Genomic DNA, 19,396 nt, shown 5'->3' on the forward strand with positions numbered 1-19,396 from the left:
ATATGTATTTCATTGAGAGTTTTTACGAGGAATCGGTATTGGATTTTGTCAAATGGCAAGGCTGTAACCTCTGCAGAAGCAGACTGCCCCATCTCTGTCCCACAGAGTGGCTGGTGGGTTGAAACCACCCACATTTTGGTTAGCAGCCGAGTGCTTAACCACTGTGCCATCAGGGCTCCTTATACAGAGTGATAAATAAAAGTAATCTAATAAAAGTTAATATTCGAGAGGGCATTTGAGAAATAAGAGGCAGTCACATTTTACATCCTTGCAGTAGCATTTTACAGTTTTTATCATCTGGGTCCTGTGTCTTATTAACTAGTTCCTCTGTAAATTACAATTTTATGGCTCTTGTAGATGAGAAATTTTACCTATTTCTTTTTAACTGCTTATTGCTAGTAAAGAGAAAAGCTATTGATTTTTCCTCTTCAAAAGACTACAGACTATTTGGGAAAAATGGAGAACCCCTCAATTAATTTTACAAAGCTAGGAAAAACTAAAACTTAATGAAAATAGTATAAATAAAAACAAAAGTATATACTAATCTCACTTATGAGTGTAGATAAAAAAAATTCTAAAGAATTAACAAATCAAGCTGAGTGGAGTTATAAAAGGATAACATACCGTGATCTGGTCGGATTTATTCTAAGAACTTAACAACAGAATTCCTCATATCCATAAATAAATGAGGAAACCACAAAGTGCCTGATCATATTCAACACTCATTTTTGTAATTAATAGAAAAGATGCTTTTATATGTTGGCATATGGGAAAGATGTAGAAGGATATATGCCAAACTGTAAATACTGGCTACCTGGAGGTGGGGTAGGGAGCTGGGAAAGAGGTTGGGAGAATACATATATATTTACTAACATTAACAGTTACATATTTCTTTCATAGTTTAGGAGAAAAAATGAGAGATTTAGGAGGGAGAAAACAATGGAAATTTTTTTTTTTTTAATACTTACAGTCATCCATTTATTACCAGAAAGTTTACAAGTGAAGAGACATGTCAGGCAAAGTCTGCAAGAGGTCCCAGCATGAGGCTTCCGCTGTTCCCACGGATATACCACCCTCTCCCATGCATGGATATTTTTGCCAATCCAGGAAGCCCCCCTGTGTTAAGGACCTCGTAACAATGCATATTGAGACAGTGGCATTTAATGATTAACTGGCTGTGGGAAGAAGAAGGAGTTGTCCAGAATGACTTCCAGGGTCCTGGCTCAGAAACTGGGGCAGTTAATAGAGATGGGGTCTATGGGGACAGTAATGAATTCAGTTTGGGCCATACTAAGTTAGAGATGTGCTGTCATGAGCAGAGCTAAAACGGAGTTGGAGGGAAAGTATTTTTTAAAGTGTAGTTTTTTACTATTATGAATGGTATCTCTCAAAGTGGGGAAATGTAAACTTCTCCGCAAGCCACTGAGCAAACAGAAGGCAGTGAGGTGTACAAAAGGCATTGGACTAGAAGTCAGGAATTTTAATCATCTCTGTTTATCATCTATATATCATCTCTGTTGCTGACAAACCAAAAACAGAACCAGTTGCCATCAAGTCAACCGCAACTCATGGCAACCCCATGTGTATCAGAGTGGAATGTGTTCTATCGGGTTTTCAATGGCTACTTTTTCACAAGTAGATCTCCAGGCCTTTCTTCTGAGGCACCTTTGGGTGGACTTGAACCTCCAACCTTTTGGTTTGCAGCCAAACATGTTAACCTTTTTGTACTACCCAGGGACTCCTCTACTGCTGATAAGTTGTATAAATTCAGGCCAGTCTTTGGGTCTTGATATCCACATTTGTTTAGATGAGCTCCAAAGTCCCCACCAAATCAAATGTTCTGTGGCTCTGTGAGTTGCTTATAAGCATTCTAGTCCTGGCTCTCACCTGAGTCCCCCTGGCTGGTAGCCATCCGGGGCCGCTCCAAAGCTGCCGTGGCACACGTGATGATGGCTTGGATCCGGATGTCATCATGCATGTCTGTCAGGTTCCGTTGCAGGCCCTCCACTGTCTCATGGTGCCACTTGATGACTATGCCACAGTGAGGGAAATGGAAGAGAACCACCTGGTTAGAATTAGATACTGTACCACAGGCAGGTGACAAGAAGTCACATTTCCCCGAGGACAATTCTAGCAAAACATTAGCCCAGAAGAATAAAGAGCCCTAGAGATGGGGTCCTTGGGGAAGTTATTTCTCTGATGATCCATGTACCCTCTCAGTTCCCAAACAAAACTTCCTCCAATTCTATCTTATCTTCTATTCTCTTTGCTTAAATTCTTGATTGTTGCCATCTGGAAAATCAAAGGGGCAGTAAAACATAGTGTTTAACATAGCTGGTTTGGAATCCTGGTTATTAGCTGTGTGACCTCAGATAAACTACTTAACCTCTCTGAGCCTGAGATTTCTCATTTGTAAAATGGGAATAATACTAGAACCTACCATATTAAATTATTTTGAGGACTAAATGTATTAACTAGACAAAGTGTTTAGCAAGATGCTTGGCAGAAAATGAGGCCTCAGTACAGGTCGATTATTGTGATGATCATTAGGTTTCCTCGCCTTTGAGGCCTCTTCCACCTGCCTTTCAAGGTCCTGGTCATTTTGGTTACCGCCTGTTCTCTTTGCAGGTTTCAGACTTTGATTTCAATGCTCCTATTATCTCTGGATGCTCCCTACTATAGTACGCTTAATGGAGAATCTCTTTTTCAACCATTTTTCATTTATGTGATCCTTTTTACTTAATGGATCACCCGTCTTTTTCCTGTACTAGTCTCTCATGTTTCGAAAGCCAGCAGCCCTCAAGTCCTCAAATACCGTAGCTTTCAACAGTTCTTGCTGGGCCCCTACTTTGCCCTAGAGAGTCCCATATCTCTGCCTTCTACTCCCGTATCTCTGAAGTCAGAGTAGACATATGATAATCTCAGCTTTGCAAATGAATTAGAGAGGGGTTGTTTTTACCACAGTCAGCTACAGTTTCTTTTGATCACTACATTTTCATTGCTTGGGCAGCATTATTTCATCCTTCCCTTTGTGCATCATTTATTGGGCATAAAGTTCCAGAGATGAGCAAGATAGGATCCCTGCCTAGTTCTTAGTGTAATGAGTTTCCACAAATTACTGAAGTAAAATGGGAATATGATTTCCCTCTCCTGGCCTTTCTGCCTACCCTTGCAGAAAGCACCCAGATATATGTAAACTGGCATTCATCTGACACCCCTTGTGTGCAAGGCTCTTGACTAGTCTAGCTTTGGTGAGGCAACCAGATCTTTACATCTCAGAAGACAGGGATGGATTTAAAAAGATAGAGATACTCTAGTACAAGGTGAGACCACCCCCTCTTAAATACATACCGATGTCTCAGGACCTCCCTTCACTCACTCAGAGACCAGGCAGTCCTCCATTCCTGTAGCATCCTCCGCAGGACCACTAGTTCCCAGGTCACATCCTCCTTCGGTGACTTTGCCTGCTTCCGCTGTCTCCTGGACTTAGTGTACGTGTCCTTCTCACCCGCTTGCAGCAACAGATCCTTGGGCGGGATGGGCAAAGCAGCCCAGCGTATACCTCCTTTCATGGGCCTACAAGCTGTGTCAACATGGCAATGTGAGGTCTTCTCGCCCCGGTGCCCTAGGCCCTGCCACATAGGCTTCCCAACTAGCATCGTTGTCCTGTACGTGACTAACACCAAGAAAAAACAAACCTCTCTAGAGCAAGTTTTCCCATGATTATATAGGGAATTGAGTATAATTCTAATAAGGAGTTATGAAGAGTCCAGACTACAGAAATAACAAAGTCATGATGGTGGGAGAGAGATGTTAAAAAATGATACAGCCATGGTGATGGGGGGAGACCAGAGAGAGAAACCAAAATATGTACAAACCTTTTTATAAGCTTAATAAATCTTTAAGAGCATAAATATGTTTATGTGTAACAAAGTTTGCTCATAAAAATTCAGTATTTGATATATTGCAATTTACAATGGAGTGTAGTTGGCTTTTAATTCCTGATTTACTAAGTTTTCTTTTTAATATTTTTAATTTTGAGGGAGGAATGGTACTACAAGCTGCTAAATTTTAAAGATTTTCCAAGTTATGACAAATAACAGAAATTTGAGAACAGAAAAAGACAGAATTATTATGTAAACATAGTTGTGTATAGTTGTTAAATAAAAATAGTTATAGTTATGTTTTCTGGACTCCATGATATCAAACAAATTCAGAAAGCCTCATTCTCAGAAAAGAAGCTGTGTAGAGAAGGAGAAGGGAAGACAGAGAGAAAAACATTTCCAGACTTACTAAATTCGTTATTTGCTACCTTGCCTATCAGTCTCATGTTCTGATCCATCACTATTAACCATTTCTGTTTCTTCCAAGATTTCATTCCAATTCTAACACCTTCAGATTTGCTGTGAATCTTTTTTTTTCTTTGAGCAAAGAGGGCAATACATAGGCTACTTCTAATGTACAGAGTCCTGTGAGACTCCAGGGTAGTTCATCTCAGATGTCATATAGCCATCTCCTCCAAATGCCCCTCGCCCAGCTTGGTCATGCTGGGGCACTCAGCAGAGTGTTGAGGCTTCCTTCCTTTGCAGTACAGGATGGATGCAGCCTGGACTGTGGACCCAGCTCCAGACATATGCTCCCACCCTGCAAGTAGACAATTTGTCACATCACATTCCCTCACTTCTCTTCTCTCAGCCTGCTTGAAACCCATCCCAGGGAACAGAGACACAGCTGAATTAACCCCACTCCCTCTCTATCCCCCTTCTGAAGGAGTAAAAATAGATTGTGGCAAGACCGTCTTGAATGTCTGGTACTTAACCTCTATGGGAATAAACAAGTATTATTACCACTATCTACTTTACTTCTAGTCCTTTGAGCTCTACTAGTATGCAGGTAGAAACACATCCTCTAGTTAACTTTCACATCAAAAGTCAGCCAAAGGCAGTACACAAAGAACCTTTTCATTTTCTCTGGGACAAAAGGCACAGTACAATTTGAAGGCAGAAACAAATGGGGTCCTTGTGTTTATAACTCATAGCATACAACCTGTGTTTGGTATGTAGGAACTATAGTGAACTTCTGGGCATACTCTTGTCTTGATGATTTTCATAATTTTAAAGAAATCATTCAAGTTTTTCAATTTAACAAAATGGAGGGGAAAAAAAATCTACCACATCTAACCCCAGGAATTTTCCTACTTTTTCCAGGTCGTTTCATACCTAACTCCGTTTCCTGAGATGATTAATAAAATGGTTATCAGAAGGTGTGTGTATATTACTATACTGACTTCCCCCAGCTCAATCTCAAATGCTGTTTTAAAAAGTTTGATGTGACAACTCGTATAGCATCATTTATTAAATGTTCTATATCTGAGGGGAGGTGTCCAGTACCTGTGGGGAAAAAAATGCCTATGAAGCAAGTGAGGTAGGGGATGAAAACTTCTGGGAAAGCAGCAGGACCCTCTGAGGACTTTTTTAAAATAAGAGCTTTATTGAGGTATAATTCACATACTCTAAAATTCATCCTTTTAAAGTGTGCAGTGTCCTGGTTTTTAGTATATTCACAGAGTTATGCAACTATCATCATCATCTAATTTTAGAACATTTTCATCACCCCAAAAAGAAACCATGTACCCATTTGCCCCTTTCCCCAGCCCTTGGCAACCACCAGTTTACTTTCTTTCTCTATGGATTTGCCTATTCTCAGAGGCAAAAACATGAAGAATGGAATTGGTTTGTGGAGGAAGGTAGTATACTAATGATAATGCCTAGAGTTTTTACTGTACATAATGGTTTAAAAAACATATTCACAACGTCACCTCATACAAGTATCACAAAATTGCCTTGCTGTAGAAATGATTAGTGTCTCCATTTTAATGAAATAGCTGAAGCCCCAGAAGGTGACTTGCCAAGACCTGACCTGAGGCCTGTCTGGGTGTTTTCTCCACTGCATCATAGTGGTGGTCCTCAACAAAGGTGGAGAGTGTGTGAGTTTGGGGGAAGTTGCCCATAGCTGCCATCATTAGCACCCCTTCTACCCTAGTGGCTGTTGCCTAACCAGGCAGCACTAGAGACAGAGGTTGGGGGCTGGTGAAGAAAAAAATGTGTCACTACTACTGTTAGTTTCTACATACTAGGGAGCCCATCTGAATAATGGCACTACAAAGAGAAGAGTTGTAGAAAACAGAGACATAGTCTCTTGGAGGATGGATACATTTTGTTTGATAAGCACATTCTTGGTCACCTCTGCATCTGTCTTAGAGTATGATAAATGATGTACTTGTGAAATAGAGACTTACAACAGAGGAAAGCCTTAGGACCTGAGGCAGGTATGGGCTTAGTGTGGAGTAAGAAGGTAGAGGCAGCCCAAGGGAAAAGGACAGAATGTGTGGGGCTGGGTCAGGGGTTTTACATACTTGCTCTAGAAGAATTTGATGTGGAACCTTCCTCATTGGTAATTATTAGCCCTAAACCACTTGGTTACACCTAAGTTAGATTTGATTTCAGCTGAACAGGTACTCCATTGAAGCTCTTCCTAGTTGCAGTTGTGTTTTATAATTTTATGAGATGACTTTTAATTAGTAGAAAGAGACTCCCCTAGAAGCTGGTGGTGCCCTAGCCCATGACCTAGGGGCCTTAAATAGCCACACTTCCATCATTACCCCCCCATTACCAGCTTCCTGCTTACATGCTTCAGGAATTGACTGGGAGCTCCACTTTTCTGGAGTTTCAGGGAAGACCTTACGCAGCTGCTTGTTGTACTGATTGAGGTTTTCCAGGAAAATTTGGTCTCCCTTTGCTCCAGCCTTCTGGATGATCTGGACATTGTCTGTGAACAGACAAAAATAATGAGTCCCCCAGCGCCTCCCTCCTGCCCCTCTTTCTGGGTTTCTAGTCACCATGATCAGACACAATTCCTTTTTGCCCTATGTGAGTCCCAGGGACCCATGACTACCATGTTGTGGACACATCCTTGCTAGGTGATTGTTGCTTAGGAATGTCACAGCTGGTGGCCTCATAGAGAATGCTCAGAGATACCTGAGAACCAAGGATGCTGATGTTTTCTATCAGTAAGGCAGAACCTATTTAACTTATAGGATTGTCCACTGTGAAAAAATAGATACTAAAGGAAGAGTACCTAATTAATCTCTAAATCAGTCATTAATACCTTGGTCTGAATAATTCTGTTAAAACACTTTTAAAAGACTTTCTGCTGACAGCAGTTTAAGAGCAAGATGAGATCAGGAAAGAAGAAACATGCAGACCTACATAAGATGTCCTGGAAACCTAGACTCTAAAGGATAGCAAGATGGGAGGGGAAGGTAGTAGACATTTATCGAGCCCCTTCTGTGTGCCAGGCATTGGGCAAGAAGCATTTTAGATGCTTTCTTGTTTACACATTACTCCAAGTGCATTTGTGTTAACATCGTTTTACATGCTACTTGCCAAGTACGTAAGGCTTCAAGGAATTATTTGTTGAAGGTTACTGGGAAGTGGCTAAGCCGGAATTCAAACCTAGATCTACCCGACAGTAAAGCCCATGATTTCTTCACAACATATCACCTCAGTGAGGGATAGCTCAAGGTGACAGAATAGAGAAGTGTGGACAGAGAAGAAGTAGAGTACATAGAGAAGAGGCCAGTTATTTCCAAAATCAAATCTTGCCTACTTTACAATTCCAGCCTTCTTAGTAAAATAGAAGGATAGAGAAAGGAGAAGAGGGAGAATAGTTCCTTCTTCACGAGATACTACTGCCCTCTTTTCCCCAACTCCTGTGCTAGTAACCAGGGGATGTTACCCTGAAAACCTGGGTCATCCTGGGCCTCATCCACACCCAAGGTTGCATCCAGAGACAAGCCATAAACCCACAACTGTGTCTATCCCCCAACTACCTCCCACCGCCCTGCTCCGTGTCCACCTCACCCCCACCACAGGGCCCACTCTATTACCAAAGTAAATCTCCTGTTCAAAGGTGTTGTCCGTGGAGTAAGCAAACTTTCCAGCTCGGGGATTCACTTGGCGGAAGTAGCTCTGGTTTTGGGACTGGTAGTTGGTCCTCTTTCTACTGACAGCCTCAGCAGTCTTATTGTTGCCAGGCACTATTTCAGCTGTCTGCACTTGTGGCAAGTAATCAGGCAATCTTGGTAGGAGTAAGAGAAGGGGAGAAGGGAGGAAGGGTAGAAGATGGACTGCTCCTCGTTGCCATGAGATCTGCAGCTCACTCCTTCCCCTCTTTAAGTTCAGCTCATATACACATGAACATCCAAAGAATACCTATACTTAGATATTGGTCTTGCCCCCAAAGTGTCAGTTGAATATGGAGTTGCCAGAAGGGACCACCTACAGTCACCTTCCTTCTCCACTGATGGAGCCACTCATTCTGCAGCCACTAGACAGCATGATAGAGTGGCCACGCTCTCAGCATAAACCTTTTTAGCATTGGTACCCTTAGGATTGCATGCAGTTGGGGAAGGGACCCCAACTCCTATGTTATCTCACTTCATCTATTATTTGTATGATTATTTAATGTCTGCCCACACCAGTAGACAGGCTCCTTAAAGGATAGGTCCATGTCTTTCACATTTACATTGTATTGCCAGCACTTTACAGAGTACCTGGCAAGCAGTAGGAACACAATTTTTAACTGTCCAATAAATGAATAAATAAATGGATTTCTACCTATTTTTAATTTTCTTTTGGGAATCAGGGACATTATGATAGCTCTGGTCTTTGCTCTAGCTTCTAATGAAAAAGTAGCGATCTCTGAGAAATGCCAAGCAATCCTATTCTATCAGGTTGTTTTGTTCTCTGCTCTGCTGGTGGTTGGTTTTCGAGTCAATGACACACTGGTTTCTAATTCAAAGTGAGGCAGGACCTAACAAATCCCAGAGCCACTAGGTCTCTCTGCTTCCTCACTCTCAACATGGATGCATTTCTGGGAGTCCCTGGCAGTGACTGTATCAGCAGAATAGCTATGTTGGCTAGAGAAGACTGAGAATGGATCCTTTAAGGCAGTGGCTCTCAACTAGGGGCGATTTTTGTTCCCCCATAGGTCATTTGTCAATGTCTGGAGGCATCCCTCAGGTTGGAAGGCACTCAAAATATGACTGGGGAAGAGCTGCCTCCTCGACGTAGAGTCCACTTTAGTGATGTGGATGGAGTAAAGTTTTTGGGATTTTCATTTGCTGATGTGGCACAACTCAAAATAAGAAGAAACAGCGTACATCCATTAATAACTGGAACATGGAATGTATGAAGGATGAATCAAGGAAAATTGGAAATTGTCAGAAATGTAATGGAACACTCGAATATTGATCATCATAAGCATTAGTGAGCTGAAATGAACTGACGTTGGCCATTTTGAATTGGACAATGATATGGTCTACTATGCTGGGAATGACAAAGTGAAGAGGAATAGCATTGCATTTGTTGTAAAAAAAAAAAAAAAAAATTCAAGATTTATCCTGAAATACAATGCTGTCAGTGATAGGATAATATTCATAAGCCTACAAAGAAGACCAGTTAATACGACTATTATTAAAATTTACACACCAACCACTAAAGCCAAAGATGAAAAAACTGAAGATTTTTACTAAATTCTGCAGTCTGAAATTGACCAAACATGCAATCAAGATGCACTGATAATTACTGGTGATTGGAATACGAAAGTTGGAAACAAAGGATGGGTAGCTGGAAGATATGGCCTTGGTGATGAAATGATGCTGAAGATCTCATGATAGAATTTTGCAAGACCTACAAATTCTTCATTGCAAGTACCTTTTTTCAACAGCATAAACAGCAACTATACACATGGACCTTGCTAGATAGAATACACAAGAATCAAATTGACTGCATCTGTGGAAAGAGATGATGGAGAAGCTCAATATCATCAGTCAGAACAAGACCAGGGGCCGACTGCAGAACAGGCCATCAATTGCTCATATGCAAATTTAAGTTGAAGCTGAAGAAAATTAGAAGTCCATCAAAGCCAAGGTATGACCTGGAGTAACTTATCCCACCTGAATCTAGAGACCATTGCAAGATAGATTTGACTCACTGAACACTAATGACCAAAGACCAGACAAGTTGTGGACTGACATCAAGGATGTCGTAAATGAAGAAGGCAAAAGGTCATTAAAAAACAAGAAAAAGACCAAAATGGATATCAGAAGAGACTCTGAAACTTCCTCTTGAATGTAGAGTAGCTAAAGTGAAAAGAAGAAATGATGAAGTAAAAGAGCTGAACAAAAGATTTGAAAGGGCAGCTCGAGAAGACAAAATAAAGTATTATAATGAAATGTGTGAAGACCTGGAGTCAGAAAACCAAAAGGGAAGAACATGCTTGGCATGTCTGAAGCTGAAAGAGCTGAAGAAAAAATCCAAGCCTCAAATTGCAATATTGAAGGATTCTACGAGAAACTATTAAACGATACAGGAAGCATCAAAAGAAGATGGAGGGAATACACAGAGTCACAGTAACAAAAAGAATTGGTTGACATGCAGCCATTTCAGGAGGTAGCATATGATCAAGAACTAATGATACTGAAGGGCAAGTCCAAGCTGCACTGAAGGCATTGGCAAAAAACAAGGCTCCAGGAATTGATGGAATGCCAATTGAAACGTTTAAACGAACAGATGCAACGCTGGAAGCATTCACTCATCTATGCCAAGAAATTCAGCATACCTGGTCAGTTGGCTACCTGGCCAACTGACTGGAAGAGATCCATATTTGTGCCCATTCCAAAGAAAGCTGATCTGACGGAATGGGGAAATTATTGAACAATATTATTAATATCACATGCAAGTAAAATTATGCTGAATATAATTCGAAAATGGGTGTAGCAGTATATCGACAGGGAACTGCCAGAAATTCAAGCCTGATTAGAAGACATGGAAAAAGGGTATCATTGCTGATGTCAGATGGATTTTGGCTGAAAGCAGAGAATACCAGAAAGATGTTTACCTGTGTTTTATTGACTATGTAAAGGCATTCGACTGTGTGCATCATAACAAATTATGGATAACATTGCAAAGAATGGGAATTCCAGAACACTTAATTGTGCTCATGTGGAACCTGTACATAGATAAAGAGGCAGTTGTTTGAACAAAGTGAGGGAATACTGAATACTGCACGGTTTAAAATTAGGAACGGTATGCATCAGGGTTGTATCCTTTCACCATACTTATTCAATTTGTATGCTGAGCAAATAAACCCAGAAACTGGACTATATGAAGAAGAACAAGGCATCTGGATTGGAGAAAGACTCATTAACAACCTGTGAAATGCAGATGACACAAGAGGACTTGCAGCACACACTTACCAATGAAGATCAAAGACTACAGCCTTCAGTATGGATTACACCTCAACATAAAGAGAACAAAAATCCCCACAACGGGCCCAATAAGTAGCATCCTGATAAATGGAGAAAGTAGTGAAGTTGTCAAGGTTTTCATTTTACTTGGGTCCACAATCAATGTCCATGGAAGCAGCAGTCAGGAAATCAAACAATGTATTGCATCGGGCAAATCTGCTGCAAAAGACCTCTTTCAAGTGTTAAAAAGCAAAGATGTTACATTGAGGACTAAAGTGTACCTGACCCAAGCTGTGATATTTTCAATCACCTCCTATGCATGTGAAAGCCCGACAATGAATAAGGAAGACCGAAGAATAATTGAAGCCTTTGAATTATGGTGTTGGAAAGAATATTGAATATACAATGGACTGCCAGAAGAATGAACAAATCTGTCTTGAAAGAAGTACAACAAGAATTCTTCGTAGAAGCAAGCATGTCGAGACTGTCTCGTGTACTTTGGACATGTTATCAGGAGGGACCAGTCCCTGGGGAGGAACATCATGCTGGTAAAGTAGAGGTAAAGAGCAAAAAAGAGTAAGACCCTCAATGAGATGGATTGACACAGTGGCTGCAACAAAGGGCTCAAACGTATCAATGATTGTGGGAATGGTGCAAGACTGGGCAGTGTTTTGTTCTGTTGTACATAGGGTTGCAATGAGTTAGAACCAACTCAGCAACATATAACGGGCTGAAGGGTACTACTGGCATCTAGTGGATAGAGGCCTGGGATGCTACTAAATATCCTACAATGTGTGTAGGGCAGCCCCACAACAAAGATTCAACCCAAAAGTCAGTAGTGCCAAGGTTGAGAAACCTTACTTTAAGGCGATTCCTCAGACAGCAGGGTGGCAGTGGAGAACAGGTGGGATTGATGGAGAGTGCATTATGAAATGAGGAATGCAGGCCCACCCAGGAGTCCTTGAAGGGGAGCCAGGGAAGCTCAAAGGCAGGGCTGAGGCCCGAGCCAGTCTACCTGTAGTAAACAGGAAGCAGCAGCTCTGGCTTCTCTTTCTCTTGCTGAGGCAAAATGATACTTTTGTCTTCAAACTCCGCTACTTCTTCTGCCTCCAGCTTATCTAGGAGCTCCAGGTCACTGGCGGAGGTGAGCTCATCCCGGATGTGACTCCAGTCATACTGCTGATGCAGGAAGCTCTGCCACTTGTTGGGGGATACCCCAGGCCTTAGAGGACGCTTGTTCATGATCCACCGCGCTGTGCGCTTGTTCAGCTTTTCCAGCACAAGAGCCTCCCAGGCTCTGGCCTCCTTCTCGAGAGGCGGGAGCCAGGCTTCCCTCTCTCCAAGGTCCACATCTGGAGAAGGTGGCAGACCCACCAGAGACGATTCCCTGCAGTGACGAAAGATGCGGGGGTGAGGTTTTTCCAGCAGTGTGCTTGCTGACTTTGATTTTTTCAGCTTCTTTTTAAGATTGGCAGAGCTTTCTGTCTTCACAACCTGGAAGGTGACCTCCGCTGAGGGATCTGAGGAATCCAAGAACTTGAAGCTGACAGGTTTCTCAGGTCGAGCCTTCCTGATCTTGGGAGACTGGATGATGTTGTCTACATCGTAGAGGTGGTCAAAGCTGTACTGGTTATAAGGGATGCAAGGCAGCCCTCGCTGCTTCACCACCTCCTGAGAGAAGGTAAGGTTTGCAGCAGCATTTTTCAAATACTGGTTCTTGAGGTGCAGACAGTGCTGTGGACTGAAGTGGAAGGCTGGAGGCACACTGGAGACTGAGGCACACTCGTCATTGTTTCTGGGTTTCACGTAGCAGAAAATCATGCCCCATCTCAGCCGTGGTGGGAGTGGCTGGTGGAAACGGTGGGAGAGAAAGGTCTTTTCCTTTGGGGATTTGCTCATGTTGCTTCCGAGCAAATGCTTCCTTCCGCTCCGCTGGCCCAGAGGCAGGGCCTGGAGGTGTGATCAGGCACCTGTTAAGGGCATGACAGGAACTCTAGGGGAGCAGAAATTGGTAGCGCATATCAATGAGGGAAGAGGAAACTTGGCAGATGGAGAGGGGAGCCATGTGCATTAGAAGGACAAAAGAAAGAGATGGTGCAACATTCTAAATATTCCTTGTACCTTGTATCAGACCTTTGCTTCCAATTCCCACATTTGTCCACAAAGCTCAGAAACTTTTCTCCTTATGAGAGATGACTAGTTTTCAATGGTATCCCACATTTGTAGTTTTTCCTCAAATGTTGTTTTCTCTCTGTTCAAAAGGCTTATAGCATAAAGTTCAGGCAGTTAAGCCTGGCATTCAGGGTTCTCCATGATTATGACCCCAGTTTATGACCTTGTCCTGACATGTAACCTCTGCTTGAGCCAAATGAGTCTCCCAGCTCTTCTCTGAGTATTCCCCCTTCACATACTGGCAGTTCTTCCTGTACCCCCCACATGAAATAGCCTTTCTTCCATACCCAACACAAATCCTATCCGTATTTCCATGCCCAGCTCAATTCCTACCTGCTCCGAGAAGTCTTGGCCAATCTAGAATAGCATGGCCAGAATTTATAAATCATTCCTATTCCATACAATTTATTTTTAACTTTTAATTTCAGGACACCTCACATAGTTAATATTTGGCTCTCTAAGTAGACTGCACAAGGACTACTTCTACCCCCTTCTGCCCTTCAAAATCACCCACATTGCTACATAGTCTTCCTTGTTAAAATGCTTAACAGCTGCAGAATATTTTGGCAAGAGCCCCCTTGGCTCTTCCTTAACTCTTGGGCAGGCTGTTTCCAGGTTTAGCTAGCATGGAAAACACTGTAGAGAACAAATGCTTAGATTTAGTGTTTTGCTTTGTTATTTTTTTTTCTTTTCTTTTCTTTTTTTTTCCTTCTGAAGAACTCCCTTGGCCTCATCGTGATAATTGACAATTATGGACTACTTGCTATGTGCCAGATACTATGCTAAAGGCATTACATAGGGAAGATATGATTTTCATTTCCTGTGGGAAGAAGCTGAGGCTCAGAGAGGTAGGTAAATTGTTACTCAGATCACATAGCCCGTAAGTAGAGGAGTCAGGCTTCAAACCCAGGCTACCAGAGTCCAACTTGGGAGCACTTAACCTCTGTGCCACACGGGCCTTGGCTCAAGCTCTGCTCTCTCACCACTCATAGGGGCAGGTAGGCCTCCTTACACACAAGGATGAAAGCGAGACCTCATTTCTCTTTCCCCCTCGAGGCTCAGCATAGTACCTTCTTTCCTTCCAAAAAGATGAAACCCGTTGCCATCAAGTCAATTATGACTCATAGCAACCCTACAGAACCGCCCCATAGGGTTTCCAAGGAGCAGCTGATGGATTCAAACTGCCGACGTTTTAGTTGCAGCCACAGCTCTTAACCACTGTGCCACCAGGGTTTCTGCCTTCTTTCCTTAGGGTTTGGTTTATTCCTCTGTCTTCCATGTATGAAACCCAACCTCTGGTGTGTTTCTACCTGCTAAGGCCCAACTTCCATCTAGGTGTTTCCAGGTCAGAATTGAAAACCTCACTCAAATTAAGTCACACATGATTAATATGATATCCTTCCAGGATTTTTTGCACGTAAGACTAAATTTAGTTCCTCCATCTATTCTTAACCATGAAGGCTACCAGGGCACTAGGTATTTAAAAAGTTGGACTAGAAAAATTAGGGCAAGGGTAGGAGGATGGTCACAAGTGATTTTTTCCTGGAACACTGCCTACACTGGTTGAAAATGAACTGTCAGGAGTATACTGCTCTCAAAAAACATTTTGGGGCTTCCTGGCAGGTAAAGGAGCTCACTGCACGCAGGAGGGTAACACATCCCATTTTGGGGACATGGAAGCTCCATGTTGGGAACCCCCACACCTCGTCCTATGCGTTTATTTGTATCCTTTTTGCTATAATAAACTGTAATCATCATGAGTGAGTTTCATTCAGCCAGAACTGTTGGAGCCACTTTAAAATTTAGTTCCACTCTTCTATTCACCTTCCCATCCCCCATGCCCACTCACTAGTCTGTTACTTTTAATCTGCAGAAGTGGCTGAGGTGGGCTGAAAAGGACTAATATCTTGCTTTTTCACTTCTGTTATTAAAGCAAAAGAAACTGCCGTGGAGAAAAAGGCTAAAGGCAATAAACCTTAGCATCGGTATCTTCTGAGAGTTTTTAAAAAATAATACACTCTCACCCCCACCTACATATTCTGATCCTGAAGTTTTGAAGTGGGGCCCAAGAGGGTGCAGTCAGCTTCTGGGGCAGTGCTTGCTAGAGTTTGGTTCAGGGACCTCCTACAAGATCACCTGAGGAGCTTATAAAAAATGCAGATTCCTGTGTCCCACTCCCATAATGTTGACCCAATAGGCTACAAGTGAGGCCTAGAAATCTGCATATTTAACAAGCTCCCTGGGGTTTTTATATACACTAGATTTAGAGAAACTACAGCTCCAAAGGGTATCAGGGGTGTGTGTGAAGGGAGCTTGGTTAGCTCCACCTCCTTTTTCACCTCAGAAAGTTCCCCTCATTTATTCCCTCTATTTTCTATTTTCCATTCTTTGCCATGCAATCACAGATAATACAGTTGTCTCCTGAGATTACTCTCAAGAGTATGGCCAGAAAGATCACCTGTCCCAACTCCTTTGTCTTACAGATTATAAAACCCCAGACCAAAGAGAAGAGATGTGACTAAGGTCACAGTACTGGTTCGTACCTGAAAGCAATAATGATCCTTTTGATGCCTTATCTCAAATCTTTCCAACTACCTCAGACAACCTCTTATTCAGCTGACACTAATAAATTCCTTTCAGATGCTGGTAAAGCAGCAGTGTTTTGAAATGACCCTCAAAATGGCCTTCCACAACATAGTCCTCAAAGGGAAGCAAGGTTCTGCATCTTAAACCTTCCTTGGTTTTTTAGGTTCCAAAGCTGTTTGTATTGGTGACCAAGCAACCAACTCTTTAGAATTCCACGAGACTACTCACAGAACCTGTAGGTTTAATCAGGGGTATCTTCTGCTATTTATTAAATTTTCTTCTTTGTAAACTGAGATTTGGGAAATTGCATCGTAATTGCTGATCGGTGGTTTAATGGATTTCTAGGTCATTTTTTGAAAAATAAATCTCCAGTAAGGCCTATACAGCTCATTTTTTCACCCACATGGGTTCATAAATCCTGCTGAGAAAGAGGCAAAGCAGGGAATACATGAACACCCAGCTCTGGCATGCTTCAGGTTACTAGGCTGATAGGACAAATGATAAAGCAGGAGGAGTCTGTCTTTGAGACCTTTTCCAGTCCCCTTTCATTTCCTCAGACCCTACTTAATCTCCTTCCTCCATATAGTTCAATACCCCTGCTCCCCAAAGCCTGGCTACATTATTAGCCCACAACGCTGTTTCTACCAGGGGACCGACCCTTCAGGTCCTGGATCTCTAATAGTTAAAGTTCAGGCCTACAGAAATATGGGTCTTCAGGAATTCCTTGTGAAAAGAGCTGATTTGTCCTGACAGCAGGGAATATTTCTGGGCCAGAGCTCTGTCTAGTTGACTTTGGGTCATGCTATTCACGGGGTCATTATCTCATTTCCAGGCAAGGCTGGCCTTGCAGACTGACCTTAGCACTGATTTTAGTGCCTGAGTTCAAGCTGTGTCTGACCCTTGGACAAAAGGATAGGAGGGTATGTTCTCTGGGGTGAAAACAATGAACGCAAAAAATCAAATCTGTTGCCATCAGGTCGATTCCAACTCATACCAAATAGGACAGAGTAGAACTGCCCCATCGGGTTTCCAAGGAACAGTTGGTGGATTCGAACTGCCATCCTTTTGGTTTGCAGCCATAGCTCTTAACCACTGCACCACCAGGGCCCCGAAAATAATGAGACTTTTTAAAAATTTTAAATACTAAAACCATGTAGATTTTCTGATAGAAATTCTGGACAAAGAAGAAAATTAAAATTACCCATAATATCCCAAAACCTAACAAACAACAGTTTGGGATAGTTTTTGACTAGTCTTTTTTTTTTTTTTTTAATGCATTAATATCCTTAAAAAAAACATATATACTGTTCCATAACCTGCTTTTTCCAATTTCATAAAATTTCCTCATCATATATTCTTTTGCTATATCATTTTTAATGGTTGTATGTCTTTCAGCAGGACCAGATTAAGTCATGTGAGGGACCCTAAACACTGATAATCTGCTGTGCCCCCTCCTCCATTTACGCACACATTTGAATAGGATATGTGAGTTATATATGTGTGTGTGTGTGTGTGTCTTAGCTATCCATGATGTAACTTCTTTTTAAATATGAGCGATTGAACGCAAAAGTGGTGTATGCCATTTTAGTGGAATGAGAGGAACTGGATTATAAAATTTTTAGTGGATGTAGGGTACTAAGACTTTTACTATATACCACATTTTCTACTAAAAGAATATTCCACATATTCTACAACAAAGAAGATGGGTTAGTGAACTTAGTTGTTTCAACAATCAATGCAAAATACTGTTGATCTCCCAAAATGAAAAGTTTACTTTCACCAATTTTGCTTCAAGCAGCTCATACTTCAGTTTTGATGCTTGTTTCATAATAAATGCTATAATTATAAATGAACAGATGAAAAGATGTCATAAAAGAAAACTTAATGATCAGAAAACAAAGATTACAACAAATTACTATATTTTTAGGTTGATCTTTCATCTCTAACATATAATTAAAAGTATTTCTTTTTATTCCTTGCTCTTAAAAATTCTTCAATGATTTTATCACAATTAAGCAGCTGAACAATACCTACTTCCATACATAATAAGGATAATGAATCAAATCTTGAATCATTGTTATATGCTGAGGGTTTTTTTCTCTTGAGGGGCAAAAACGAGTGTTCTGTTGTGCAGTTTGTGATCATTAAAATTAGGAATATGCTTAAAGCAATTTCAACATCAGGAAATACGCATTGTATTTTATCTTCTATTACGGAATCATACCAAATCATATGTGCCTACATAAGTAAAATTCATCTTTCCTGAGTCTGTAAACTGAGTTCTCATGTAAGAATGAAATTGTTGAACTTCTCTGTAAAGGTATGTATTTAAGTCATGGGGATAAGCATGCACTAATTTCTTGGATGCCTTCATGCATTCTTCATCAGGTATATTCACACTGTTTAAAATATTCACACTCTGTATGAAAGAACTCCATACACTTTCTCCCTTCTTTTCATGCAAGATTTAAGTGTATCAATGATGGCTTAGTATGTGATTATGAGAAATTGATCTCTGACACTCAATGATATTTCTGGAGCACTTCTCCCATTTACTTGTTCCTTTCTAATGCTTCTGTGACTGGGAACTGCTAGATAATCAGCATTTGGCAGTATTTGTTTTATTGTGTTTTCAAAATCTTCTCAAGTTTTATAAATACCCTGTTAATTACTAGTAGAGATCTGTGCATGTCTTTAAATTTACTTCTGAATCTTGGAGAGCTTGTCAGATGAAAATGCTGCAATATATTATTCTACATAACCAACATACATACTCTAGTGTTTGTATTTTGTTGATGATCTTTTCAGCTTCTCTTTTGGTATCTCCTTTTTGTGGCTTGTCTTCAGCAATATTTTCTAAGGCATCTAGAATCTCAGTGTATGATTCCAAAATTGCACTGGTTACTACCATATGCACTTCCCAACGTGTATTAGAAAGACATTTTAACACTCGATCGTTGTTTTAAGAACTGCCCATTGATGAGCAGAGGTGGCAAAAAATGTATAGAGTAACTGAACAGTAGGAAAAAAACCACCTGTTTCCAGACAGCTGTTTACTGTGCTACTTCCTACAAGATTAAGTGAATGTCCAGAACATAGCATGAAAATGGCAGATTCATTACATTCTAAAATTTCCTGTTGCATGCCTTTATAATGCCCTGACATATTGGCAGCATTGTCATAGGACTGGCCTCTGCGCTTAGAGAAGTCAGTTTTTCAAACTTCACATAAATAGCGAAGTATTTGAGCTGCAATTTCTTCACCAGTATGACTTTTTAAGTTAGTAAATGTGATAAATCACTCAACAGGTTTTCCATCTATTGGAGG

General features: G+C 41.2%; 1 protein-coding gene across 1 annotated transcript in view; it reads right to left on the reverse strand.

Moving 5' to 3' along the window:
- Positions 1-13,269, reverse strand: part of HEATR4 (HEAT repeat containing 4) — a 39,105-nt gene extending 25,836 nt beyond the window's left edge. Inside the window, 5 exon segments of the mRNA XM_049899420.1 lie at positions 1,888-2,031; positions 3,380-3,583; positions 6,688-6,828; positions 7,949-8,139; positions 12,327-13,269. Coding sequence (XP_049755377.1) covers positions 1,888-2,031; positions 3,380-3,583; positions 6,688-6,828; positions 7,949-8,139; positions 12,327-13,210 — 1,564 coding nt within the window. The 5' untranslated portion in view covers positions 13,211-13,269.
- Positions 13,270-19,396: the final 6,127 nt, after the last annotated feature.

Source organism: Elephas maximus, chromosome 10 (assembly GCF_024166365.1).
Source record: "Elephas maximus indicus isolate mEleMax1 chromosome 10, mEleMax1 primary haplotype, whole genome shotgun sequence".
NCBI classification, from domain to species: Eukaryota; Metazoa; Chordata; class Mammalia; order Proboscidea; family Elephantidae; genus Elephas; species Elephas maximus.